We start from the raw sequence: 20276 nt of genomic DNA on the forward strand, positions 1-20276 counted from the left end.
CGCAGCGCGCGGTTTCATGCATGAATGCTTCAACGCGCTCAGTGGGGAAGCAACAGCATGCGTTTCTTTTACGACACACAAAAGAAAACTTTACAATAAAGAAATGTCACCTTTATTTACAAGGGTAAGCGCACATCATCATCTACCCACGTGGCTTCGTCGTCTAAAATGGCGGAATAAATAAATCGCAAACGCGAGCGCTTCAGCCCTTCACGTCTAGAAACACACCCGTGAGGTGTTCGCTCTCCGTCCAGACCTTAAAGGCCAGCTCATCGTCCATGGCGATACTTTCCAGCTTCTCGGGACGGCAGTTGTAGTAGAAGCGTCCCGAGTGCTGCTCGTACTCTTCGTTCAGGGCGCAGTCGACGATGCTCTGGCACCCCTGCTCCGGCGTTCGCACCGCGTACAACGCGAAAGGAAGCAGCAAGATCATTAGGTACCAGGGCAGCTTTGTGTGCCGTCCCAGGTTGGTATAAACCATCCCGGGGCTTACGGCGTATGCCTTCACGCCCGTACCCCTGAGCCGGCGACTTAGCTCCCGCACGAACAGTATGTTGGCCAGCTTGCTGTTGGCGTACGCCAGCTTCTTGTCGTAATTGGTGTCGTCCATGACCAGATCAGCCGGCTTGATGTTGGCCCTCTTGTAGAGATTGGACGTAACCACGACGATGCGGCTGGGCTGGGAGTTCTTGAGCCTCTCCAGGAGCAGGTTCGTGAGGAGAAAGTGGCCCAAGTGATTGACACCCATCTGCATCTCCAGGCCGTCCCTGGTGACCATGTAGGGGCACTGGAAGACGCCGGCGTTGTTTATGAGCACGTCGATGTGCATCTCGGACTTGAGCACGCCGTTCGCGAACGCGCGGATCGAACTGAACGACGAGAGGTCCAGGTAGCGGACGGCGACGTTCTCGATGCTCGTCACTTTGCGCACGTCGGCGGCGGCAAGCAGGCCGTTGCTGATGTCGCGGCAGGCGAGAATGACCCTGGCACCCCTCCGGGCGAGCTCTATCGCTGTGGCCCTGCCCAGGCCCGAACTGGCGCCGGTGATCAGCACTGTTTTGCCGATCATGGACCGCTTGCTTCGGCAGCGGCCCCAGGTGCGGATGCGCCATTGACGGAGTGCGAACACGGCGACTACGCCGGCAGCCACGCAGAGGAAAATGTTCTTTAAGCCCATCGCAAGCCGTCGGTAGGCCCGAGAACGACGTCTTCGACGTTTATTTTGCTCAGCGCCTCTTCGCTTGGCCGATGCTGTCGGTGGTACCGTACCAGACTAGATCTCACCGCTATTCCCGTTGTAATACAACGCCGTTTTGTGTTGTATTAATGCCCCTTCACTAGCGTCGAAACTTCATTAATGTCATTAAATAAAGAGTGCTTGTCTTTACAATCCTTGTCTCACTATTGGTAAGTTTAGCAGAAATCTTTTCATTGCAACAGTTAAAAAAATATTTATTAACGACCGGTTTCTGCGCAAGTTCCTGTTGCCGCGGAGGGATCTGAGCAGTTCGGCCGTAGTAGCGCAGGGTCAGTGGTAAAAAGCAGTACGGCTTGTGCATCTCTGTTTGTTTCGTTGCTTCCATTCCCCAACTCGAAACTGTCGAGCGTGTCAAGCTGAGTCAGACAAAAAAAAAAACTGTCCCACTCTGAGTTACTACCATGTTACGCGTAAAGAGCAGTGAGAATGTACCGAAGCAGTGCCCTAAACCACGCCGCCACGCACCCCTCTCACCGCCCCTCCCCTAAATCTTGTTTCATTTCGTCGCCCAACAATCGGCTTGTTGCAAGCCTCGGCGGTTGTCAGCGCCGCTGCATCGTCGTATCATCCTTTTCATTCGGCCCGAGATCCGACGCCACATCCGTTAAGGCGACTCGCTACTGCATGCCTCGCTTTGCTTCGCCGGCACGAACATGACACTCTGCCGCTCGCTCCGACTCGGTGAGGAAATTCCCCCTCGCATCTTCACATGCACAGATGTGGCATTGAGTGTTTCCGCCTTGGACGTCGTACAGCCTTGACTGGCCGCCGCGAGGGTATTGATGGTTACTGCGCGGTCGCTACCTGTTTCGTAGGTCGCGCTCTGTTGATCGCATCACCGAGAAGCCTGTGCGGGTCTTCGCGGGGAATGGCGTACTCCTTCGAAACTCTGGCGGTCTCCAGCCCCGCCGAGCACGTCTTTCAAGTCGAGATGAACAGACCCGACAAGTTGAACGCCATGAACATCGCATTTTGGGAGTAAGTAGCACGTCGCGATGGTGGGTTTGGGAGGGATCGTTTCCCCGATGGTGCGGCCGGTGTACGCACTGACTGCGCATTTTGGGTATGCAGGAAAACACCGTCGCGGTTGGGAATACACGTTGTCGTTAACCCCAGTTCCGAAAGAAGGCATGTTGGCACGTAGCCCTAAGCATATCTTCTCCTGTTTTGCTTTGTTTGGGGGCTACCCTGAAAGAGGGAAGTTTTTGCGTGTTTATTCTGGGGTGTTGCAAATTTAACTTAGCGCTACTACTCTTCAGGGAATGCAATGCATTGGACATAAACATGTTTACCACTTTGAGGGGTACCTGTGGAACCAGCTGAAGTGATGTTTTTAATGCTTCTGATGTCTTTTTTAGTGCCTCACATACGAGTCATGAATTTGGCCGTGGCAGCTCGTTTCAGGTGCAATTCCTGTCTGAAAATTGCTTGACAGGAACTTGGGGCAACCAAACAAATCGAGTCTGGCCAACGTTACGGGATGATCTACTAGTTCGTGTATGAAGACCAATTTATAAACTCGCATTTTTTTTTCATTTCTTTTGATGTGTCAAGGATCACACCAGGCAGGGTTAGTTTGCAAGGGACAATTCACTATTTCTGTAAATTCACCGTAACAATTCGTCATTCACCAATAAACCATCCGTAAACATGTGTTCTCTAGGGCAGCCACGCTCATGTAAGCTTTTTCAAGCATTGCATTTGTTTCTGCTGCTGCTTTAGCCTAACGGATCTTCTCGTCCATCAAAGAAGACGTACAATCAAAGGGGGCTTGAAAAATAAAAATTTCCGTTGCTGAACCACAAAGCCACTCAATGAAACCAGTCAGCAGAAAACGCTTTCGCTCTTTTAAGTCTGCTTACATGCTTTGAAAGCGAAAGCATTGGGGCTCCCCCTGGTGCTGCATTTCAAAGGCACTCTTACTGCTCCATCGTATTTGTGTTTCTTTTCGCTTTCACGCGTCGTCTTTTGGTGCAAATTACTTTGGTAGGCAGATTAGCGACACCTGACACCACAACTTCCCCATAACCAGAGCTCTCAGCGGCTGACATACACCTGGGGCGGTATTCTCGTAACTGTCCCTTTTGAAAACGTCCCTTTTACGTCCCTTTCATCGTGACGTACTTCCGGTTAAGAAGTGGGCGTTGGCAGCATGGAGAAAGGTTGGCAGTAGGTTTGCCGCGCTTGCGTTACGTCACTTCCGGTTGTTTGCTTTTAGCCAATCAGGGCTCGCCAAAAGGGACATTTTTCAAAGGGACGCAAAAGGGACAAAACTCGAGAATACCGCCCCTGTTCTTCACAGGTGCAGTCATGCTCACGTGACATGACACATGTCAGCATTGCACACACAGGGCTTAAGCGCTAACCACATGGAGCAATTTTTCCAGCGACGAGCGACGCGACTAGGATCCGCTGTCGCTGATCCAAAGTCGCTCGCCGAGGCAACCACATGACAGCGACGGCTCGAGCGACTGAGGACGGCGATTTCAATGTTGCCGCACTGTGCATAGTAACGAGCTTGGTACACTGGTTGTTTACAAACATTTTTTTTTTGTTCATTTGTCATAAAAACTATGACTAAAAAGTATTACACCCTTCTACCTCGCTTTTTGCACTTCATTGCATCTCTAAAACTGGTTTGGGTTAGCAATAGCGCGCGCGTTGCCTTCTGCGCCTCGTCTCTCAGCTCCAACATGAACGCTGTGAAGAATACGCTTTCTTGACGTCGGTTTTGCCACACGGGTCTCACCCAGTGTGTGCGGGAGCCTTCTTGCTTTGCGTCAGCATGTACACAAGCTTTGCCATGCAAAGCTTTCTTTGCCGCTGCATCGCAAACGCCGTCTGCGTGAATCTCCCTCCCGTTCTCTTCCAAAACCGGAGGTTGCGTGCTTACGTAGGGGCTCTCCTATTGGCTAGTCGCTGAGGCCACTTCCGAGAGGCGAGTGACTGTTTCTGGCGACCCAGAACCGGGTGATTCGACGAGTGACTTAGTCCGCAGCGAAAAGTAGTTCGTCGCTAGTCGCGTCGCTCCCGAAGTCGCTTGCGAAATCGCTCCACGTGGTTGGCACTTTTGTTCTGCAACTGGCAACATGCTGAGGTAACTCAGTAATAACCTACTCGGCTTCCACTCTAAAGCCCCAGGTTTAATTTCTACGTGAAATCGAATGATTTTCCCGTTACTAACACATGGGACCCATAAAGTGGTGTGTAGCGACAGAGGCATAGACTAGAAAGGGTGCGACTACGAGAAACTGATTCTGGTTTCTTTTGGGTCCTTGTTCAAAATGTCGTCCCATTTTTTCCACATGCATGCTCCCCGCCTTTGGGTGTGCCCCTTAAACATGTACTGGATGCCGTCACTGTTTTCGCCTACAAAAAGTGTGCGGAAAGTCAGAACCTAAGGGAGCTGCGACATTGAGTGCGTCATCAACTTCTGTTTAGCGAGCTGTCATTTTTTTACTGGTGGGAAGTTGACATCTTTGCAGCCTACCATTAGTCCTCACAGAGGCAAAAAAAGTGAATGTAATGGTTGAACAGAAATGTCGCCCGGCAGAATGGGTCACTTGGTTCAACGCCACCTGTTGGTCGAGAATGGCCGAACAGTCACTTTCCTGTCACTCTCTCCTGCCGTTTCCCGTGCTCAAGCCTTCACACGTGCTCCCATTTCTGGCAGTGTACCACTTTGCGGAAACTATGAGAAATAATTTACAGGGTTTGCCCAGACCTTCCAAGGTGGCACTCCTGTGCATCCATGTCCTGCACTGGGTGTCTGCCCATAAAGCTGTGTGTCAAGCTCAGATGGGGATGCAGGGCGGGACACTCCTTTCTGCGAGGCACGCCATGGATGAATGGCTGAACTAGGCGTCACTAATGTTCCTATTGGAAAGTGGGTGACGTGACAGGCAATATTATACAAGCAGAGTTGATTTGGGTTGCCCAGGTATCAACCTTGTATGTGCGCACTAACTAAGCTTGTATTTGATTACCTTATGTCTAACCTGGTATTTTCGGTGGCTTTGCAGGGAGCTTCCTAGGTGCTTTCAGCAGCTTCACGACGACAAGACCTGCCGGGTTGTCGTTCTCAGCGGTGCGGGGAAGATTTTCACAGCCGGTAAGCATAACACACCCTACCGTCCTTTTCTTTTCTTAGTCCTTGAGAAACATCAGAGCAGCATTAACTTTGTGTTTGACCTAAAGCGTGATTTAAAGACATGGTGCTGTTAATGCCTTGTGAAATCTCGTTCCACCTTAAAAAGGTGTGGAACAACAACAGGAAACAGTTCGGGTTTGGTGGCTTCATTTTGTTCCCGTTTGACTGAACCACGGGGCATAATGGTTTGCAAGCAATGAATTGGTTTGAGAACCGGTTTAATAAGTGTAAATGGAAGACCAAGGGAAAAAAACAAAAGGTCGGGCAAAGCATGTGAGTAGATGTTGCAAAGCAGTAGTGCCGACTACAGTCTTTCGGGGCTTAAATTAAACAGTCCATTTAACAACTGACACAAAGTTTTTACGTAAAAATTACAAGGACGCCTAAGCACTTCTTATGAGTTGTAAATGCGGAAGCATCAATGAAAGCATCAATGACCAATGGAACGTCACTAAGTAGTCCTTCAAATAGGTATGTTGATGTCACAGCCAAATGGGAATCGGTCAATTGGCCGTGAGCCTCTGATGGCAGCTGTCGTTGTCACTGGCCAATCCGCCCGAGTTGTACGCATATAGTCAACCCTAACGTGCAGCTACCTTAACACTCTGTCCAACGAAAAGCCAAGCAACGTCAACCTCATTGTACATTGAGATGTGTGACATTTTCTAAATTTCAGATCACTTTCAGTCTACCTTGATATTTTTGCCGTGTATATAGCCAACACGAGAGAAAGTGTAGGGTGGAGACTCGTGTGGTTTGGGGCTAAACCAACTTTATTGCCTCACTGCTATCTCCCTATAAAGAAAAAAAAAAATGGGAGAAGTAAATTTGTTAGGGACGGAGACTTGACCAAAAGAGCATTGCGGCCTTTCAAACCCTGAGGCAGTTCCTGTCAACCTTGGGTCCAACTGCATTGTGCAGTCCCCACCTATTGTTGAGCCGCCCGGTGTAACACCAGCGCAGAGTCTCGGATTGCTGTTGCTTCTTGCTGCCACCCAGGCTTGGACCTGTCGAGCGTGGCGGAGCAGTTCTTGGCACCGCCGCCATCTGGGGAGGAAGAGTTGGACGTTGCAAGGAAGGCCAGGAACATGCACGCTCTCATCACCAAGTTCCAGCACACGTTCACCGCCATTGAGAAGGTGGGAGGGCCATGCCAGCATTAGCACACCGGGAGTGCACTGGGGGCACACTGGGGAACACCGGAGTGAACGCAACATTGTTGAATTTAGCGCACTGGAAGTGCACTGGGGGTGCACTGGGGAAAACTGGAGTGAACGCAAAATTGTAGAATTTGGCACACTGGGAGTGCACTGGGGAACACCGGAGTGAACACAAAATTGTTGAATTTAGCACACTGGGGGCGCACTGGGGAACACTGGAGTGAACGCAAAATTGTAGAATTTGGCACACTGGGAGTGCACTGGGGAACACTGGAGTGAACGCAAAATTGTAGAATTTGGCACACTGGGAGTGCACTGGGGAACACCGGAGTGAACACAAAATTGTTGAATTTAGCACACTGGGAGTGCACTGGGGGGGACACTGGGGGTGCACTGGGGAACACTGGAGTGAACGCAAAATTGTTGAATTTTACACATGCCTGGCTCTGGGGAAAAACTTGCCTGTTTATGCTTGCTTACATAATGGGGCAACCTTATCGCAACCTGTAGTGATGAACCAACTGTGCCTGTTGTGACGTTTTGCTACAAATCCACTTGCTACACCCAACCAAACTCCACTTGGGCCAACATCTCCGAAGTGAGCGAATGTTCCTAAAAGGCTCCTTAGGGTACATTTGTTTTTTGGTCCAGCAACCTTCCAAAAAGGATATGTGTGGTTGGCACCACTGTGCCTACCTGTTTCCGTGCATTTTTTCTTTGAAGCCGTGGCATTTTTTCCTTCGTTACGGCGGTGCTAGTGAGACAGCACATTTCTAAAATGCAGATTGTTTCTTTACTGGTGATCTGTAACCTTCTTAAGAATGGCAGGCTGGTTTTGTAATCCACCAGTTGCATTTTTCGATTTGGTTTTATTGTTGGGGTAGGTCGGGTACCGCGCTTCCTAAAGCCTTTTCATTGGGCCTTCCTTTTTGTTATAAATCGGGCGCCGTAGATAGCGGAAGCTGTTATGACCGAGTGACGACCGAAGGATACTTACGGGAGATATGGGAGCTCGCAGCGAAATAAAGCAAGCAGTGGTTGCCTGTTCCCATGAATGAGCTGCCGTTGTCTTGATCCGGATCAACCAACTTTTGTTATCATGCTTTCCAGATAAGCATGCTGATGTAAGCTGTTTATTTGGGTAGCAGCAGAGGCAGGTCCTTCTGTACGCGTGCTTTATCACGCGAGTGTCCTGTTCTTGTATCTGCCGTGCTACCTGAATATTCTGACTTTCACTTGGTCAGTTCATCTAAGGTTATAGGTAACTGTGTGCTATCAGTAGGCGGTACTGGAAAGTCATCACAATCTTCTCGAATAGCTGCACATTCCTAACCCTTTTGTTACCATTCGATTTCTCTGTCCACTAATACTATCAAAGGTCTGTAGAGATATCATCTGTATTGTCATCTCTGTCTCAAGCAGAGGACGAAAATAGTAGTGCAGCCGATACGATGTTGTAGCCTCAAATATTTTGGCTGGTAGCTTCAATCGGAATAAAGACCTAAGCCCCCCGGCTCCAGCAGGAAGTCGGAAGGTTCAGTTTCTGCTACGGAGGAAGGTTTCTGGTAGGGCAGCATGACTAACAGAGCAGCACGCCCAGTTGCTTTGTTTCTGTCAAGCTCCAAAAAGAAATAAATTTTGCTGCTCCAAAGATGTGTGAAAAATTGCTTCAAAACTGATTTTCTTTTCTTACTCCGAAAATTGCTCCGAATGCTTAATGCGTTGTTTGTTTCTTGCGGACATGAATGGTAGGCTGAGAAGGCATGTGGTTATGCCTGCATGTGTAGGAGCAAAATCCGTCACCTTTCATCACACCCTCCGTCCCTGCCAGATTCTTTCAGATACGTCGACATCTTTAAAGGAATATCAAAGCCATTATTGAACACGTCAAATAAAGCTGTGCCATGTTAAGGTTGCAATGGCACTAGCATGCGAACCAAAAACTGCATGTCTGCGTACCACGAAGAACCCGCCTTTTTTTTTTATGTGGTATGCATGCTTTTATTCTTGGAATTTGGGTGCAGTTTTGTTTGGGATGAATTACTGTGTTGCTGAGGATCCTCACTGCTCCATTTGTAACTTGACCGAGCTTTGCTCCGGGTGAGCCAATTGTGAAAATGAGGGAAATGTTGATTCCCAATGAAAAAATGTGGCAAGTCTGGAAAAAATTGGAAGTCTCTTTGAATTTCTTTTTTTGTCCCAGCCAGGGTGGTGGTGGAAGGTGGGGGAGAGGAGGGGGGTGGTGAATGGAGGATAATTTTGCTCAAAGTAAGTTACAAACCTATTAACTATGCCAGTGTTCAGCTGCTTCTGGCCTCCTCCTAGCAATAAGCCGCACTGTATTTACTCGAATGATGAATGCCCATTTTTTTCTGAAATATTGGTGCCTCTTTTAGGGTGCGTTTGTTTGTTGTGCCTAGGCGACATTTCAATGAAGCTGAAATTTATGCAAATGTTAATTGGTTTCTTGAGAGGAGGCTCTCCTGTCTTGCAAGGAGATGAGGAATTACATTTATAAGGAAGGGGACGTCTTCACTATGATTAACCACCTTATTTGCTTCAGTTCTACATTCAGATGATGGTACGACATCGACATTTCTCAACCGACATGAGCCGCTATCCCATATGTGCGCTTGCAGTATTTTTCGAAGAGATTTATTTATTTATTCATTTATTGTGGGGCGTAACGCAGCAAAGCTACACTTCAGTGGAGGAGGCGCTGGAGTGGAGCGCTCCGGATTAATTTCAATCACCTGGGGAACCTTAACGTGTGCTGAAATTTAACGCACAGGCAGCTACCGCAGTTGGGATCAAATCCGTGTTCTTGGGCTCAGCAGCACAACGCCTTAGCCACTGAGCCACTGCACCGGGTATTTGTGGGATGAGACACTGTAGGTTTGTTCATGTGGGCTGTAGCGAGACACGGTGTGAGGTTAACTGCCGACCTTTTTTATTTATTTCAGTGCAGCAAACCTGTCATCGCAGCCGTGCACAGTGCCTGCATCGGCGGAGGGGTGGACATGATCACCGCCTGTGACATTCGGTACTGCACGACGGACGCCTACTTCCAAGTCAAGGTTCGTTCCGAGGCCTCGCTGTGATCATGCTGTGGCTTGGCTTGGCTGTCGGGCTTTGACTGCATGACAGACAGCACTGCATTGTGCTCGTGTCTTTCTGTACACAGTCAGGGTAAAATGGAGCAGACGTTTAAAATCTCGAGAATAGTTTGACCGGCTTTGCGGTAGTTCATTTCTGTAAATATCAGTGATAGATTAATTAATACCTGTGCCACACGTACGCAAAAAATGACATGAAGTGTTTAAGGCATAAGATGCGGAACGACATTATTTGGGCGGGCCTTGCTACACGTGAAAACGTGAAGGCATTAAAGGGACACTGAAGTGATATGTAAACATTGCGGGATTACTAGCGCAAATTGTAGTCCGGAGTCCCCAGGCCATGTTTCGACCACTCTGGGTGCGTTTACGCGATTTTATTTAGTAGAAAAATTAATTCGAAAATGCTGTCCTCCTCTCTTTACGCTCGCCCATTTTCTCTGGCGTTTTCGTGTGACGTCTGGAGGAGCCGAGCTCGCAATTGGCTGCGCTACTGCACGGCTCCCCGGCCTTCAGGCAGAGTCAGTCGGCCCAGCGTTTCGTCCGCCGGCCGCCGACGGGTCGTCGCAATTCGTTCGCTCAGTTGAAACGAAGCCAGGACACATTTGTGAATGGAAGAATGGGCCTTTCTTTACTTGGTTAGTTTGTACACTGTATCTAGCTCCAAGTCAAGGTCGCTTCACACAAGCGCTGCACAAGCGCACATGCGACGCTTCGCTGACTGGTACGCCAGTAGGAAAATATAAGGCCTCTTGAAGGTGGGAGAAGAGTCAGCGAAGTCAATATAGGTACTAAAGAAATAAAATCAACTGATATTTTTGCGCTGGGCGAACAAGCATAGCGGCCAGCAGCACGACTACGCATCTGCGAACGCTTTTCCGTCTAAGAAATGCAATTGCTAGACGTGAGATATTGTGGAAACTTGGGGGATGCTTACTGCACGAGCGCAAAACAACAAATAGTCACCTAAGCTGCTTGGAATGCTAAAAGTAAATAAAAGTGTAAACTGGTTATACATTATATACCTTATATTTTCAAGGCCGGCAGTCGTCGCCCCTGGCCGAGTGGCTTGGAGCGCTAGATATGTCAGCGCAAGTGTTTTGCAAGTCAAAAGTTCGAATCCCCGCGGATACGTGCTTTTTTTTTTATAAGGTAACTTTTTCGTTTTCCGCCGATGTTTTCTATACTGATTTCACCTTTTTTTTTGGGCCGCAACGTTCATTGCTCCACGAACTAGTTCACAGAACGCGCGCAGGCTGGCACTGGCGCGCTAGCGAGTTCTCGTTGGCGTGCTGTTGCCATAAGCACCGACTGCTTGCGGGCAGTGGGCACAGGCCAGAATCAACAGACCCAATTGGCCTGGTGCGAACACGCTTTTTACAATACAGACATGAGTGAGGCAAGCTCCAAATATAGGGGAAAAGCGCATGGCATTTGAGCGTCTGCGGAGACGCGGAGGGCGTTCATGCACTGCGTAGGCCTCGGCTAGTGAATGCTATGATTCCAAGCCGCCCTGGGAGGCTTATCTTATGCATTTTACAGCCGACAACATGGCAGAAGCGTGGTACGATGATTACTGAGATATTGAGAATGCCCATCCAACAACGCCATCGGTTGGGTTTACAGAACCGAAACCGAAACTTGTTTGATTGCTAACCTTGGGTATCGTCCAATCACGGTGCCCCCTCCTCCCAACGTCACAGCCTTAGTTGGTGCGGCCGCCGCAAACCGCGCATGGTAGTTTTTCTTCTTTCGCGCTTTGTAAAATAATTACCGATTTGTCAACCGGATAAACGATGAAAAGTGTGCTAATTTGAGCCAGTCTACGCAGTGCAAGCAAAAACGGGAGCTTGACAAATTCACTTCAGTGTCCCTTTAAATGTGTTAGGCATGGTGGTGATAATGACCAAAAAGAGAAATGCACTCATATTTTAGAAGTTTTTAACGTAGACGAAAGCGTCGTACAAAGGTTGAAAATGTTTTATGTGAAAGAAAACGTTATGAGAAATAGTGTTTTCTAAAAAATTTTGTGAGCCGTTTCTAAAAGTGGCTTCAGCAGCTGCCGTCGCAACTTCGCCACCAAGAGTGCACAAAAAATCGTCTTATTTTGAAGTTTATGTACGTTTCCATGTCAACACTCTGGTGCTGAGAGTTTTTTTGGTTTCATTTGCTCATCGTGTTCGAGAGTAGGCAGAGATTTAAGGCGTTTGTGAAAGTGAATGAGTTGTGCGGAACCCCTTAAGGGGGGGACACTGGTCTTGAGGGCATTTTTGTTATTTTTTAACCTATGTGCTTGAGATTTACACATTGAGTGCATTTCAACATCCTGAGCACAAATATGCAGTCAGTTTTCGTCTATGGGGTGTAAGTTGTTTAGAGTTGTGCAACATGTTACATCACTCCGTTTCGGGCAATTTTTTCATTATGTACCTATGAAATACTCAAATAGCTTTTATCCCTTTGTGCTCTAGAAGGACCAGGGAGTGCAACTGTACCGCTGCAGTAATTTTAGCATAGTTTCTGCAAGCGCTGTAAGATTCGTAAATGTCAGGTCATCAATTTACAATGCTTTTGTAAAACTAACTGCATAAAATCTTGTGCCAGCAAAAAAGAAATTCTGTACTTCTGTGGTTCTATTGCACTGTTCAGTTCATAAGCTTTTGAATGCAGCAAAAATGATGTAAATCGAACCAGTACATCCCAAGATATTGTACCCGACAGCTGACCATGTGGGAAAAAAATTGGTTCTGAGAAAGCAGGGCACGAAGTTTGCAAACATAGGCAAAAATGGTCATTTAGGCGACTTCAAAGGGCGACAGCTTTGTGAATACTTATGATACAGCTATGATATCTGCAGGTATATTATTTAGGACCTGTAGACTGCAAATAAAATTAATACAGAAAATTGATTTTTTGGCAAATTTTCGGTCCTCAAGACCGGTGTCCCCACTTAAAGGGACACTGAAGTGAATTTGTCAAGCTCCCGTTTTTGCTTGCACTGCGTAGACTGGCTCAAATTAGCCCACTTTTCATCGTTTATCCGGTTGACAAATCGGTAATTATTTTACAAAGCGCCGAAGAAGAAAAACTACCATGCGCGGTTTGCGGCGGCCGCACCAACTAAAGCTGTGACGTTGGGAGGAGCGGGACCGTGATTGGACGATGCCCAAGGTAAGCAACCAAACAAGTTTCGGTTTCGGTTTCGGTTCTGTAAAACACAAGCTGTGGCGTTGTTGGATGGGCATTCTCAATAACTCAGTAATCATCGTACCGCGCTTCTGCCATCTTGTCAGCTGTAAAAATGCATAAAGATAAGCCTCCCAGGACGGCTTGGAATCGTAGCATTCACTAGCCGAGGCCTACGCAGTGCATGGACGCCCTCCGCGTACCCGCAGACGCACAAATGTCATGCGCTTTTCCCCCCCTATTTGGAGCTTGCCTCACTCATGCCTGTACCGTAAAATGCGTGTTCGCACCAGGCCAAGGGTCTGTTCATTCTGGCCTGTGCCCACTACCCGCAAGCAGTCGGTGCTTATGGACAGCACGCGAACGAGAACTCGCTAGCGCGCCAGTGCCAGCCTGCGTGCGTTCTGTGAACTAGTTCGTGGAGCCATGAACGTTGCGGCCCAAACAAAGGTGAACTCAATGTAGAAAACACCGGCAGAAAACATAAAAGTTAACTTACAAAAAAAAAAAAAAAAAAAAGCACGTACCCGCGGGGACTCGAACTCGTGACTTGCAAAATACTCGGGGGTGACATACCTGCAGCCTTAGACAACTCGGCCACGAGACGAGCTGCGCCGAGCGTGGTAATATAAGGTATATATTGTTCAACAAGTTTACATTTTTATTTAGTTTTGGCATTTCAAGCAGCTTAGGTGACTATTCGTTGTATTGTGCTCGTGCAGTAAGCGTCCCCCGAGTTTCCACAATAGCTCACGTCTAGCAATTGCATTTCGTAGACGGAAAAGCGTTCGCAGATGCGTAGTCGTGCTGCTGACCGCTGTGCTTGTTCGCCCAGCGCAAAAAAGTGCTTCCCGCACCCTATTTTCACGCGGTACGGTAAAAATATCAGTTGATTTTATTTCCTTAGTACCTATATTGACTTCGCTGACTCTTCTCCCGCCTTCAAGAGGCCTTATATTTTCCTACGGGCGTACCAGTCAGCGAAGCGTCGCATGTGCGCTTGTGCAGGGCTTGTGTGAAGCGACCTTGACTTGGAGCTAGATACAGTGTACAAACTAACCAAGTAAAGAAAGGCCCATTCTTCCATTCACAAACGTGTCCTGGCTTCGTTTCAACTGAGCGAACGAATTGCGACGACCCGTCGGCGTCCGGCGGACGAAACGCTGGGCCGACTGACTCTGTCTGAAGGCCGGGGAGCCGTGCAGATAGCGCAGCCAATTGCGAGCTGGGCTCCTCTCGACGTCACACGAAAACGCCGCAGAAAATGGGCGAGCGTAAAGAGAGGAGGACAGCATTTTCGAATTAAGTTTTCTACTAAATAAAAGCGCGTAAACGCGCCCAAAGTGGTCGTAACATGGCCTGGGGACCCCGGACTACAATTTGCACAAGTAATCCCGCAATGTTTACATATCACTTCAGTGTCCCTTTAAACCAAAAATGACATTAGAGCGAATGGCTTTAGATTTTTGCGTGTAGCCGCAAATTAATGGCATTAAAATTAAGGCATTAAGCACTGAATGTCATTTTTCGTATACTTGTGGCACGAGTATAAAACGGCTTTATGCACGAGGCCATCAAAAAAAAAAGATGTTGAACTCATTGCACTTATATTTTTTGTATCCACCAAGGTTAACTTTTTCTGCATTACTTCTCTAACGAAAATGCAAGAAATGTGCAGTTAATTGGTTGATTTAAGCCAATTTTTATGTTTAAAGTAATTGACTAATGTTTGTGATAGTTCAATCAAATCTAACTTTTTTTTTGTGGAGTAGACTTATGCGATGACCCCTTTCTGTGAAGCGACACAGCGTGGCATTTTAATTGTCAGCGTAGAAAATAGCCTAATGCCTTCTGCGCAAATGAAGTATGCAGCTGTTGCCACCTCTCCAAAATTTCAATGCATGTTCGTCGAGAAAAAAGCGAGAAAACCCTGGAATCGATTCTTGAGAGCTCCGTGCGCACAATGAACGCCAGTGCAGGTTCATCTCGTACAGCATGGACATTGAGACAATTGTGTGGGTTAGGTCGGAGATAGTTGAACGATACTTCTTGCACTATGTTGCACTGGCTTTGCTAGTGGACAGTGAAGTGAGATCGGAATGCGTCTTGCAGGAGGTCGACCTTGGCTTGGCCGCGGATGTTGGCACATTGCAGCGGCTACCACGGGTCATCGGCAACGCCAGCCTGGTGAACGAGCTGGTCTTCACGGCTCGCAAAATGGAAGCCGCTGAGGCCCACCAGGTGATGGTTTCCTACGTGCGCGGTGTTATTGGCGAAGTATTTTTAGCGAACCTTGTGACTTGACGCTCACAAGTCGCCTTTTCACTGCAGGGCTGTTTGGCCGGATGCATAGCCTTTTAGCAATTCATGAACCCTGTTTCATGAAGCCTCCCGTATTTTCCGGGTTATAAGTTGCATGCGCAAAGGCTGGTGTGTGGCACAGGAAAGGGGCAATGTGGGTATGTTACAGCCTGACGTTAGGCCTAACGGCATGCTTCGAGGTCTAACATCATCAACCGGTGGCTGTAGCTCGATGTAAAGTAAGTACGCCATTGCTTAATATGCCATAATATGCTCAAATTTAAGTCTCCTAAGCACAGGGCGTTTAGGCTTAACAGGTCTTTAGGCTAAACCGTCAGTCAATCGGCATTTGTTGAACCGTGCCTTGTGTTATATGCGGTATTATGTTGAGCAATCCTTAAGGGCTTGGTTATCATAGTAATGGACAAAGCTCCTCAATAAAAAGGTTGTAGGCATAATGACTTGGCAAGGATACTTAGTGTAGTTTGCTTAACAAGCTCGTCTGTCACAGCTTTGTTTAACTTTATCTGCTGTTGTCCTTTTTTTAAAATTCTTTTATTTTTTTACTGTAGCAGAAAACAACCAGTTTTATCTATCGTGCTTTGAAACGAAATCCCTGGAATGATGCCCTATTGAGTTATTTGCATCACCGGCTCATTTCTTGAACTGTTGGGGTTTAGCCAGTTGTAAATATAGTGTCCACAGTTGAAGCGTGGTTTCATGATGTCTGCGGTGGTTGACAAAAGTTTCGCAACGGTGAGGAACGCGAGGACATTTGGAACGAAGGGCAGATCTATTTCCTAGAGAGATATTCGGTTAGTTTGTCACTGTCACTGTTAGTGTTTGTAAGTGAAGGTGTTTCCAACTCGTGTGGTTCTCATAGCTCACAGTAGCAATTGCAGCCCATTCTTGCCACAGCTCGCTTCTTGCATTGTTTCACTACAGCACAAATAACGTCCAGTGCATCCTCACTTTTCACATTTTTTCTTTTATGTATTTTATGTCGTCGTTGTATGAAGTGGCACTGTAGAGCAACTTGTTAGGCTATCTTTTATCTTATTTTTATTCGAAAGAACTATGCAAAGTGGGTGGAATGGTAAATTTCCTTCATAAGCGCTAGTTGATAAGTGTAATAAATCGCTTCTCAGATAACAAGCGGGAAGCCGAATTTGTTTGTAAAGAGCGAAATTTTAATTTCGAATCGCAATCCAAACTGTCCCAGGTGGGCCTGGTGAGCCGTGTGTATCCAGACAAAGCTCAGATGATGGCCGGAGCCCTAGCCGTAGCCAAGCAAATAGCCAGCAAGAGCCCGGTGGCCGTCCAGGGAAGCAAGGTGCATCTGGTGTACTCCCGGGACCACAGCGTCGAGGAAGGCCTTCGATACATGGTGGGTCACTACTCTTTCCAGCAGCTGGTAGGCCTTTAAAGGGGCCCTGAAAGCCGTTTTGAGCACATTAAATGAACTAGCGCAATCGTTAGATTGGGTCATCAACGTCATCTGTCGTCTGTACTCTTTTACGCGCAGTGGAAAGCTCACACTTTTGTTGCAAAGTTTGTCGCTTTTTTCTCACCCTTCCCTTTGTGTTTTTGGATGCCGCCATCTTCACATGTCTACGTCATCGATTCCCAGATGTTCGTCATGAGCTAGACATCCTGCTATTGGGCGGCTTTTTCACGCACTTCCGGCAAAGAGATGAGTCGTCTGCACAGTGTCGGCTCGCCGGCTGATCTGCCAGCGGAGTGCCGGAGTGCTTGGACATTTTATGACAAACGAAACGTGTGTAAACAAACGCTTAACCGTTTGTATTGAATGCAACACGGCCATAACACGACATGGATATTCTCTTACCTGAGTAAGTTCCATAAAGAAAGCGCTGAAGCCCCGTGGCACTTCTTTCGTGCAATCGCAGAGAACGCCCTGAGCCGAATGCCCGGGTTCACGCACACATTTTATTCAACTTCAAAACAATCCAGAGATGCGTTTCGAACGAACACAACGTCACAACATGCGTTGCAAGTCTGAACCGCGATTGACAGACGATGGGTTGCCTCCTCCTGCCCGTCGTAAATTCGGCACTCACCTTGCGCGCGGTTTGCGGGGACGAACAGCAAGTCACTTAACTCTGCGCACAAGCCGAGATGGCTTTTGGCCACGCACACTGCACATACCCCATGCGAGGTTGAGTCGTACGTCGCTCGAGAAATATAATCCAGACCATGGGAAGCCCTATCCACCCGCAGAAGCACATCGCATTTCATCGCGAAACAAAGGCGTCCACAACACACACACCACCGCCTCCTGTAATGCCAAACGCATCTCGCACTTCCCAATGGAAGTGAGTGGTACGCCTGCAGTGCCCACATGTCGCGAGGTGAGGCCCCAAGCTGGACTGGGATCACGGAACCGAAACTGACTTCTGGAGTGGTTTGTGCCTTGTTGCCAAGGCAACCGATGTTTGAGATTGTCAAAGAAATGGCGCTCGCTCCAGCGCTAGAAAGCTCAGAGCCGCGGCGGAGCATGTTTTGCCAATGTTGCCGCTCTCCACCACGCGTCGCCCCAAGCTGAACTGGTCACATGATTGAAGCGTTTTGTGCATGGGTTCTGTATCGGTTTAAAATGTCTTTTTCACATGCCGCCGGCAGGAATTACCACCGCCGCATAATAAGACCCGGCACCAGCGGGGCCACATCTGATACGGCGCTTTTTTATAAACAGTGCGCGGTGCATCAAAGAGAACGAGCACACAATCCTCCCCGCGCGGCTGCGAGTTCGCCGCCGATAGCTACTCAAGCAACGTACACCGCGAGAGGGCAAGGACAGGCCGCCGCACACATGCGGCCAGATTTTTTGTTCGCTTTTCCATCCTTGAGCGGAGTGCGGGATTCATGATGTCAACAAAGCTTGCCTGTAGCCATGCCCGTAGCAGACGGCTGTCTGAGCAGCGCAATAGCGAAAGTACGTCACCGCTGAGGAGCGCAGCATCATGGGAGGGAAGGCTCGCGCGCCGTCAACAGCGGAGAGTACGTTGAAACGAGGAGGAAATGCGGCTCGACGATAATGCGCGGTTTTTGATTAACGATTTCTCAGCTAATACTCATCGCTTTAACAAAATTCTTGCGGGAGGAGATTGCTAATACATTGCTTTATTTGGTTACATGTACATCCATGCATCGGCGAAGTGTATTTCAGGACCTTTTTAATGTCTGAAGCAGTAGACAAAAACACTTCTGAAGTTTGCAAAACTGCCCTAGTTCTGTGTCAAAGTAATCTTTATGTCTCTCAGACTCCAGCAGCATTGGTTTTCTGCTGCTTCAATGGCGAAACTTGCACCACTGTGTTGGCTTTCTTGCATGGTTCTGAAACTCACCATAACGTGGAATGTATGTGAAAGGTTCTTAATTAAACGAATGCAAAACTAAGAACCTGCTATTAAATCCTAAAATTTTGTTAGAATTTCGCTTCCTTTATTATAAACTTCCTTTAGTAGTTTCAGTTCAGATTAAAAAAACGCATTTTCTGGCTTGTGGTGCTCGTTTTGAAACTCGCTTGCAAGCACTTCGCAAAAAAAAAAAAAAAAAAAAAGAAAAACAAAAACAAAACCCCATCACCACGTTATTTGCGTGCGGCGCTTAGGTATCAGAGATTTGCCTTTTGCATATTGTAGCCCACTTCCAGTTCGCACTAGTGCTCCGTGCAACTCGAAAATTACATTTTTGTGCTGAAAATGTGGCACGCACACAAAAAGTCTGAAGATGTGGGTCCTGCTAAAAGGGCCGTATTCATTTGCAAAAATTGCCTCGTTAGAACACTGATATCAGTTTTAATGCAGGCTCCACTCAAATAAGATATATAATGAGGAAAAAGTAGAGTATGCAGGCAACTCGCAAACCACTTTCTCTCACTGGAATTGGCACATTACAGCGCACTTGTGTGATTGGCTGAGGCTAACATAATCAATTGCTATAAATGGGGATTATGAGCTTGCAGAGTGAGATAGTGAGATATTTGTGTTTGAAATTAAGCACTTATTCTTTTTATAGCTGTAAAAATTATGAATCAAGCAATTGAAATACAGAATGAATACATAAGCATGTACACACTGTGTGTAAGAAACAGCTGCCGGCCAACACTGTGAATTGCTGCCGTTGTGCGGACGAGTATTGGGCACGTTTGGCATGTCTGACACAGCACTAGCCAGCCGGCATAAACGTCACTGCTACTTAGGTGACCCTGTTTGTCCAGTCATGCCCAATGTTTCACGAAACAATTACTGTGAACTGTAATGAAATATGGAACGTACACGCCACCTTGGAAGACCGATAGCAACGATGCGCGTTTCGGCAATGCCTGTTGTCAGCCTTAGCTCTGTTTTTGGATCGCAGCGTTTGGGTGGCACCTGGATTTAGCACTTTAGCTACCTCCCTCTAATACATCATTCTTGATGCTGCAGTACAGCGGGAGAATTAAAATTTTGCCTTAAATTTTTCAATTAGTCAGTTAATAGAACACTTTTTGGTGGCAGGCAAGCTCTGAAGGTACTATAAAACACGAATCTTTTGAATAAAACATAGCTGTACGTTGTCTTCATGGACCTTTTAAGACATTTCATGTCTAAAATTTGTTACAGTGCCTTAATGAACTGCTTAACACAAAACACCTTAGAATGGTCCTTGTTGACAAGCTTTAAAACATTTCAACAAAGGTTTATTGTGTCTTCTGAGTTTATGGGACATCTTGCGAACTGATTGTTGGTGATGACCATCGTGTGTACTCTTATAAAACTCTCTCTCTCTCTCTTTTTCCTTTTTCCAGGCCTGCTGGAACATGTGCATGCTGCAGTCAGAGGACCTAATGAAGTCTGCTATGTCGCTGATGGCCAAGGAGAAGGAGCCCCCCAAGTTTTCGAATCTGTGATTTAGACAACCGAATAGTTTTCATGTGCCTTACGGTTCAAATGGATATGGTGGAGCAGAAGAAAATGTTTCTGTGGGTCGCACCTTGTCTTCAAATGCATTTTCAGGATGTGCCTGAATTATTTTATTCTGAATAAAATTATTAATGTACCATTAGCCTGATTCAAGGGTAAACAAGTAAAGCGTTTTAT

General features: G+C 47.4%; 2 protein-coding genes across 2 annotated transcripts; one reads left to right on the forward strand and one right to left on the reverse strand.

Moving 5' to 3' along the window:
- Nucleotides 1-89: 89 nt before the first annotated feature.
- Nucleotides 90-1287, reverse strand: LOC144143552 (retinol dehydrogenase 14-like). The gene has a single exon (XM_077675346.1). The coding sequence runs from the start codon at nucleotides 1175-1177 to the stop codon at nucleotides 203-205; it is 975 nt and encodes a 324-aa protein (XP_077531472.1). The 5' UTR covers nucleotides 1178-1287; the 3' UTR covers nucleotides 90-202.
- Nucleotides 1288-1519: 232 nt separating this feature from the next.
- LOC144143554 (delta(3,5)-Delta(2,4)-dienoyl-CoA isomerase, mitochondrial) lies at nucleotides 1520-20241 on the forward strand. The gene is made up of 8 exons (XM_077675348.1): nucleotides 1520-1939; nucleotides 2074-2236; nucleotides 5281-5369; nucleotides 6408-6547; nucleotides 9532-9645; nucleotides 14983-15111; nucleotides 16394-16558; nucleotides 19985-20241. The coding sequence occupies exons 1-8, from the start codon at nucleotides 1912-1914 to the stop codon at nucleotides 20084-20086; spliced, it is 930 nt and encodes a 309-aa protein (XP_077531474.1). The 5' UTR covers nucleotides 1520-1911; the 3' UTR covers nucleotides 20087-20241.
- The last annotated feature ends 35 nt before the right edge of the window (nucleotides 20242-20276 follow it).

Source organism: Haemaphysalis longicornis, unplaced genomic scaffold (genome assembly GCF_048455015.1).
Source record: "Haemaphysalis longicornis isolate Haplotype H1 unplaced genomic scaffold, Haemaphysalis longicornis Haplotype H1 scaffold_6, whole genome shotgun sequence".
NCBI lineage: Eukaryota > Metazoa > Arthropoda > Arachnida > Ixodida > Ixodidae > Haemaphysalis > Haemaphysalis longicornis.

What these genes read in the sequence shown, in the direction of transcription:
- LOC144143552 (XM_077675346.1), bottom strand. Translation starts at nt 1,177, where the DNA reads ATGGGCTTAAAGAACATTTTCCTCTGCGTGGCTGCCGGCGTAGTCGCC.
- LOC144143554 (XM_077675348.1), top strand. Translation starts at nt 1,912, where the DNA reads ATGACACTCTGCCGCTCGCTCCGACTCG. An exon ending in GGGGAAGATTTTCACAGCCG is followed by an intron (nt 5,370 to 6,407) that starts GTAAGCATAACA and finishes GCTGCCACCCAG; the next exon opens with GCTTGGACCTGTCGAGCGTG. An exon ending in ACGCCTACTTCCAAGTCAAG is followed by an intron (nt 9,646 to 14,982) that starts GTTCGTTCCGAG and finishes TGCGTCTTGCAG; the next exon opens with GAGGTCGACCTTGGCTTGGC.